General features: G+C 36.1%; 1 protein-coding gene across 1 annotated transcript in view; it reads left to right on the forward strand.

The window, feature by feature from the left end:
* The window catches only part of LOC106869501 (transmembrane protein 135), a 674,585-nt gene that overhangs the window by 574,237 nt on the left and 91,854 nt on the right, over positions 1–8,494 (forward strand). Inside the window, exon 6 of the mRNA XM_052968741.1 lies at positions 65–111. Within this exon, the coding sequence (XP_052824701.1) occupies positions 65–111 (47 nt within the window). The remainder of the gene's footprint in view (positions 1–64; positions 112–8,494) is intronic.

Raw genomic sequence — 8,494 nt, forward strand, 5'->3', positions numbered from 1 at the left:
TATATATATATATATATATATATATATATATTTAACATGTTTTTTATTTGTATTCTATTTGTAGGTGCTGATATTTAGTTTTGTCAGTGCTGTGTTTTTGTACCTCTATAGGTAAGTATATGAAACTTATATTCTTAATCCCATAGAAATTATGTGCAGCCTGCAATATTTTCTGGTTATTTGTTCTATTATTCATATGAATGTGTATCCGTTTGCACATATACGGTTGTGTATGTGTGTGTTGTTTGTTTAGAGATCTATGTAAATACTTTACACAACTATTGAATTTTCTTCTTTTTTTTTTATTGTGTTATCATCTGTTGATCAATCATCATCATCATCATCATTTAATGTCAACTGTTCCATGCTTGCATGAATCAGACAGAAATTGTTGATGCAAAATTTCTATGTCCAGCTGCCCTTCCTGTTTCCAACCCTCACTTGTTTCCAAGCAAGATGATATTTTCCCATTACTTGTCATGTTTTTTTATGAAACACTGGAAATGAACAGCCTCACTTGAATGACAATGATGCTAATTTACAGTTGTCACATGATATCTGGGCATGGTTGCATACATGCACACACAAACTTTAATATACATTCATTTATATACATATCATCATCATCTTTTAACATCCGTTTTCCATGCTGGCAAGCAGGAAAACTGCACTAGGTTCTGGTTTGTATGGCTGGATGCCCTTCTTAACACCAACCACTTTACTGAGTGTGCTGGGTGCTAGGCTTCTTTCAGTTTCATTCAACCAAATCTGGTCACAAGGCTTTCATCAGCTCAGGGCTAGAGTAGAAAACACTTGCATTGGGACAGAATCCAAAACCACATGGTTGGGAAGCAAGATATATATCACCATCATCACCATTATCATTTAACGCCCGTTTTCCATGTTGGCATGGGTTGGACAGTTTGACAGAAGCTGGCTAGGTAAAAACTGCACCAGGCTTCAGTGTATGTTTTGACATGGTTTTTAGAACTGGATGCCCTTCCTAACAACCAAAACAATTTTATATTAATCTGATGGGTTACTCTATACTTTTGTACACACCATATTCTTTTAATGGTTTGATCATTAGACTGTGTTCATACTTCATGGCTATATTTGATTATGGAATCCCTAGTACTCTAACAGGACTAGGACCAGAGATTTGGAAGGTTGATATAGCCAGCTCAATAAAACCAATGACAGAAATTTATTTTATCAAACTCCCAGAAGTATGTAGAGCAGCATTGGCTGGGTTTGAACTCATGACAAACATAAAGGAATGCAAAAAAATGTTGCATGGAATTTGTTTTGCTTTTTTTTTTTTTCCACCATAACCAAAATAATAAAAATGGATGTTCATTTGTTTTCCCTCTACTAATATTCAAATGTTGTTTTTGTCTTCCCTTAATATATAAACCACCATGTTGTCACACCATAATTAATGCCTTTACCACATGTTTTCATCATGATTTTTTTCACACAACATCTCACCACCACGTTTTCCCTCCATTAACACCACCACCACCATCACATTTTCTCCCCACTAACACCACCACCATGTTTTCTCACTACTTACACCATCACCACCACATGTTTTTTTTTCACACGCAACACCACCACCCTCACATGTTTTCTTGTCACTAACATCACCACATCGCATGTTTTTTTTTACTGCCAATTCCACCACCAACACCATATGTTTTCTTACAACTAATACCATCACTATCACATCACCACATGTTTTCTTACTACCAACACCACCTCCATTACTCCATGGTTTCTTACTACTATCACCAACTTCAAAATCACCTTTAACATGCTTTCGTGTTAGTATCACCAATACTGCAACAGCCACATGTTTTTTACATGTTTTTCACATTACTATCATCACCACCACAACCACTAATTATTCTCATACTATGATCACCATCACTACTATCACCACATGTTTTCATAGCACTCTTACCATGACCACCGCCACCATCATTTATGTTTTTACACTGCTATTAAAATCCCCACTACTGTGTTTTTACACATCTATCATCACTATCATCACCACATGTTTTCACACTATTATCACCACCACCACCACATGTTTTTCTACTGCTGTCACCACTGCCACTATCGCTTCATGTTTATACATTACTATCATGCCACCAGCATCATGTTTTTACACTTGCTTTCACCAACATCACCCCCACCACCTGACGTTTTCAAATCCCTGCTGTTTTCACACACTTCTACCATCCTCCTATGTTTTATCCTTCTGCCACCCAACCAAGCTTATATTTTTATGGGAAAGAGTTGGACCCAGGAGTGTATAATAAATTGCAGATTTGAAGAAAAGGAAAAAAAAGAAAGAAAATAGAAAAGACAAAATAAGAAGAGGAAAAACTGTCTGTGATGTCTTGATAAACTACTAACTTATAGTAAAATGTCATCTCCATCAACATCTTCATTCAAGTTTCCTTATACTTTGGGATTTTTTTTGATTTTTTAAAAGTTCATTTCAGTTAATTAGCATATTAAAATCTCATACACACACACACATACATGCACAGCTATACAGACTCATACACATATAAGTATAAATCTTTCACAACTGACTTTCTCCATTTTAATTACTGGGTTACCCAGTGAGAAAGAAAAAAAGACATTGCATGATATGCTAAGAGTCGGTCAGTAACTTACAGTAAATAGTTATGGTCTGGTTACATTTCCAAGTTCAAATACCAGCAGACCTAACGAGGTTTTTCATGCTCTTAGGGGATTCAGTTCAAAGTTGCGGCTGTGTGGTAAGAAGCTTACTTCCCGACTATATGGTTCCAGGCCCAGTCCCACTGAATGGCTCCTTGGCCAAGTGTCTTCTACTATAGCCCTGAGCCAATCAAAGACTTGTGAGTGGACCTGGTAAACAAAAACTGAAAGTTGCATGTGCAGTGAGAGCTAGCAGTGACCTTCGTGAGGCAGTATGCTGAGTGATATCCCTGTGATTACTTCACAAGTTGTGAAATCTGTGTTTTTGTGATCACGTCTTTACTGTAGTCTGTGATTTTGTTATAGACAGGAACAAAAAGCCAACATGAAATTTTGTGTTAAACTTGAGAAGTCTGCTACTGAGACATTGAGTATGCTTTGGCAAGCTTACAGCGACAAAGCAATGGGTTATACGCAATGTTTTAAGTGGCACTGGTGCTTCAAAAGTGGAAGAACATTCCTGGAAAATGATGAGTGTTCTGGAAAACCTGCCATGAGCATCACTCCTGGAAATGTGGAGAAAATTCATCAGCTTGTGCATGAGGATTGTCAGAGGACAATCAACGACATTGCTGATGTTGTTGGTCTGTTGTATGGGTCTGTGCAGGCAATCTTGACCTTTGAATTGAACATGCATAATATCTCTGCCAAGTTTGTCCCCCACCTGCTGACCACTGAACAGAAAGAACATTGAGTCAAAGTCTGTCAAGATCTCTATCATTATGCTGCTGATGACCCATCCTTCATGTCGAGGATCATCACCGGTGACGAGAGTTGGGTCTACGAGTATGACCCTGAGATGAAGCAGCAGTTGTCCACAACCGAAGAAGGCATGACAGAGCCACAGCTCAGTCAAGAGCATGCTCATCGTTTTTTGTGACACACACAGTATTGTGCATTGAGATTTCAACTCCCCAGGGCCAGACCGTCAATCAAGAGTTCTGCTGTGACATTTTGAAGTGTTTCAGGGAGGGCATTCATCAAAAACAACTGGATCTGTGGGGCCCAAAAAATTGGATTCTTCACAACAATAATGCACCCTGTCACTGAGCTTTCCTCACTCATGAGTTTCTCGCCAAAAGCAACATGATATCACTTCCACACCCGTCCTATTCACCACATTTAGTTCTTGCAGACTTCCATCTCTTCCCAAAAATGAAAACACAGCTCAGACATCACCATTTTAACACTGTTGTCAAGATCAAGAATGAATCATTGAAGGTCCTCCACTCACTTACAAAAAATGACTTTCAGGCCAGATTCCAAAAGTGGCAAGAATACTGAGACCAGTGTATTGCTGTGCAAGGTGATTATTTCAAAGGAGATGATGTTAAAACTTAGATAAATAAATTATTTTTTATTAAACATAACTAATCCAGGAACTTTTGATATCACTTCATATATATACTAATTAATAATTCTCATATATATATTAATTAATAATTAAGAGTGCTGCAAGTAGCACCAGCACACTAAAAGTAGCTGTCAGAAGACAACTACAACTGCTAATTTTCACTGAAATTGGGGGAATGAGCAGAAATTCTATAATGAAAAGAATTGTAAATTGAAAAGCCAGACATACCTGTATCATCAGTTTCAAACTTTGTGAAAATGCCATTTAGTTCTCATCAGCGAATCTTACTGACCCGAGGGTCATAGAAACTGCCCATCTCAACAATGTGCTCAATGACCATTTTTAATGCTGTAGCAAATTTTAAAAAGTGATCGAAGTTAATAATAAATTATAAAAATATATATAAGGATATTATTATTTACAGTAATATCAAGTGGCATAGCATGCATAAAAAAATACCATAAGGTAAAAAATTATTAATTAATAATTAAGGGTGCTACAAGTAGCACCAGCACACTAAAAATACCAGTCAGAAGACGATTACAACTGCAAATTTTTGCTGATACACATTAATTGAAATCAGGGGAATGAGCAGAAATTCTATGCCCCTGTACCAATAACAAAAAGAATCATAAATTGAAAAGCCAGACATACCTGTATCATCAGTTTCAAACTTTGTGAAAATGCCACTTAGTTCTCATCAGTGAGTCTTACTAACCCGAGGGTCATAGAAACTGGCCATCTCAACAATGTGCGTGATGACCGTTTTTAATGCCACAGCAAATTTAAAAAGGTGATTGAAGTGAATAATAAATTATAAGAATATATATAAGGTTATTATTGTTTGCAATAATATCCTTATATATATATATACATATATATATACATATATATATATATATATATATCATCACCATCATCATTTAATGTCTGTCTGTTTTCCATGCTGGCATGGGTTGGACAGTTTGACAGAAGCTGGTAAGGTCAAGGGCTATAATGTAAAGACAGACAAAATGCCCACTAAGCATTTTGCCTGGCATGCTAACAATTCTGCCAGCTTGCCACCTTATCTGATTTTGAAATATTGACTGCATATATTTCAGTACCATTATATCAAATCTCTATGGCCTCTATTTGTCATTAATGACCATGGATAAAGGTCCTAGTTGTCTTTCCTACTGGAACGGTGTTGTCTGTGACTATCTCTCCAGTATAGGATGTTTCATAGGATCCAAGCACTTGGCAGTATGGTATCAAGTACAGGGTTTTATGCATGCTGTATGCTTCTCTTTTCCATGTCACTGATGGATCCAAAGGAACAGCACAGCCATTACAGTTTGGCACCATTGTCATCACAGGAGTTTACAGACAAAGGTTGTAGACAACATCAAACTGCCTCAGGGGCTCCAACTTCCAATTTTAGCTCAGGGTTTACTCTCAAAATCTTTCCCATAGTTGGGTATGGTCAGAAGGCAGCAGAGATTTGGAGTCAGTTTTCCTTTCCCTAGGTGGCCTGATCCTCCCAAGGTAACAAGCTCCATCTGCCTAGTTGAATTGCTAATTAATCCATATCTAGGACCCTGTCAGAGTAAACCTGTGAAATAATAGTGGCTAAGAAGTGGTTCCACACTCCAAGACCCTGGAACTCCTAAACCAGTACCCCACACCCCACTACTAGATGCAATTTAAACACATTCTTTGAAATATATATATAAAAAAATAATAACACAAATTATGGCAAGATAATACTGGAAACTCAAACTGGATAAAAAGGATATTTTTTTATTTTATCATATGGCTATTTATCATAATGTTGTCATCAAAAAACTATTTAGTGATTATAACTGTGAGATTATGGTACTTGAATACTGGCTTCTTAATCATAAATTCAAGTCTCATTATAATCATTGTCAAGTCAGTGATGGAGTCCCTACATCAGTGGTTCCCTACCATTTTGCTATCTAGGAGCCCTTTTATTTAAATGAATTTTCTCATGGTCCCTAAACCTTTGAAAGTTTTGTCTTTGTAATCTGATTTAACCCTTTAGTGTTCACATTATTCAGTCAGAAGTAGTACTTATTTATTCTTAGCTTTGAGATTTTGAAGAGGTAACTGCTAATTTTTAGAATGACATTGTGGTGTTGGTGTGAGAGGCCAGATGTGGCCAGTTTGACCATAAAAGAGGTAGAATATTCTAACTGGATATGGCTGGTTTAAATTCTAAAGGCTTAAATAACCAACAACACTCATTTTCCCTTCACTTGAAAAATATATACAACAACTATATAGTTTACACCACAACCTTTTGAAATTTTGAATATAAGCACAAGTATGGCCAAGCAGTTCAGAAGCTTATTTTGCATTTGTATGGCACCTTGGCAAGCATCTTCTACCAGAGCCCTGGTTCAAACAACGCTTTATGAGTGAATTTGGCTGATGGAAATTGTTTGGTACCATGTCATATGTGTGTCTATGTGATTGTGTTTGCATATCCCCGCTTCATCAACACTTGACAACTTGTGTTGGTTTGTTTGTGTTCCCATAACTTAGCAATTCAACTAAAGATAAAATAAGTACCAGACTTAAAAAAACAAAATATATTGGAGGTGATTTGTTCAACGACAACCCTTCACAGCAGTGCTCCAGCATGTCTGCAGTCCAGTGATTGAAACAAGTAACCGATAAAAGATAGCTCATGGAATCCAGGAATGCACAGAGCCCTGGCTGTAGATTGCTACTCTGAATGATTGCTCAACCTGCTAGAAATAAGAGTGAATTTTTAAACTAGGCCTATCCAATGATGGATGAACTCGTGCTTTACATCAATACTAACAGCTACTACCACCACAAGCCAATGAATCAGCTTTTATGTGACTACTCAGTATGCTAGAAATAGTAACCAAATCACACATACCCATATTAATGAGGGGATGGACTTATTTAGCAATGCTGTCGTGTAATCCTTGATGTCCAATAAGACAGGATGGTCATGGCTAGAATGCTTTTGGTCATAAGTTCATTGAATGAAAGCTAGCCACGCAGCTAAAATAATAACAATCATTGCCTAATGTCTCTGAACAAAGTAACATAACCCTGCTTGTTTCAGTTTGTCTGACTGTGGGAGAAATAATAATAATAATAATGACAATGATAATAAAAAACGATTCCATTCCTAATTCACAGCTGAGTGGTTAGCAGTTGAAAGGTATCCAGCTGTGAAAAACAATGGAACCAACAAAAAAGACACCCCTCCTCATGCAAGAATGGGGAAATGGTTGGGAAACAGAAAATAAATAAATGAATAACAATGAATTTTGACTGCTTTCTACTACTCCATAGCTCTTTCTTTACTCTCTTGCACTCATTCATTCACTTCTGCTATCCGTCCTCCATCACCTGCTTTTTAATTCTTACACATTTGTTTGTATTCTTTGGGTTTTTTTTCTGTAACTTTATTCTCTCATGCTCTCTTTTTGTTTCTCACCATCTCTTTCTTTTCTCTCTCTACAGACATACATACACACACACATTTAAAAAGTATAGTTGATATCTTGGGAATACATACATCTACATACATGTATATAGTTACATAAATCAACACACACACATTTACACACATATATACATTTATGTACATACCTACATCTACACAAATAAAGACATCTATATTCATACCTCTACACACACATGTATTTACACACATACATACATTATTTATATTAGACAACTTTTAAAATTTTAAAATTTTTTCTCTGCAGTGAAGTAACCATTTGATTTTATTTGTGCACACACATACATGTATGTTTGTGTGTGAATATATCTTTGTTTATGTGTGCATGTATATTTGTGTGTGAGGGCAAGATAGGCAGAGAGGAAGGAGAGAATTGAAGATAGAATTGAAAAAAATAAATACGAAATAGCAGTAAATCGCCCAATTGATATGCTTTGGTGTTAGACTTGTATGCAGATGCTTAAATGATTGGAGTTGAAAACAGATAAGACATTTATATAACTATGTTTTGTTCTGTATTTTTGCTCTGTTTTATCAAGTTTACTTAGCAATTCTGTTTATCTTATTCCTTCGTTGATGTTGTTATTATTGAAGTTTTTTTTTATCCATTTACATATTTATTTATCTGTAGTTTTTTTGTTTTTTTTCCTGTTTTCCTTTTAACATTTCCTTCCATTGAACACCTGCAAAACTTTTATAGACTTTAATAGTGCTTCCTTTTCCATTACAAAATAATAATAATAATAATTATTATTATTATTATGATTATTTCTGATTTTGGCACAAGGCCAGCAATTTTAAAGGGATGGGGATAGTTGATTACATTGACTCTGGTACTTGATTGGCATTTTATCTTATCGACCTGCCCCCCC

Source organism: Octopus bimaculoides, chromosome 1 (assembly GCF_001194135.2).
Source record: "Octopus bimaculoides isolate UCB-OBI-ISO-001 chromosome 1, ASM119413v2, whole genome shotgun sequence".
Classification (NCBI taxonomy): Eukaryota; Metazoa; Mollusca; class Cephalopoda; order Octopoda; family Octopodidae; genus Octopus; species Octopus bimaculoides.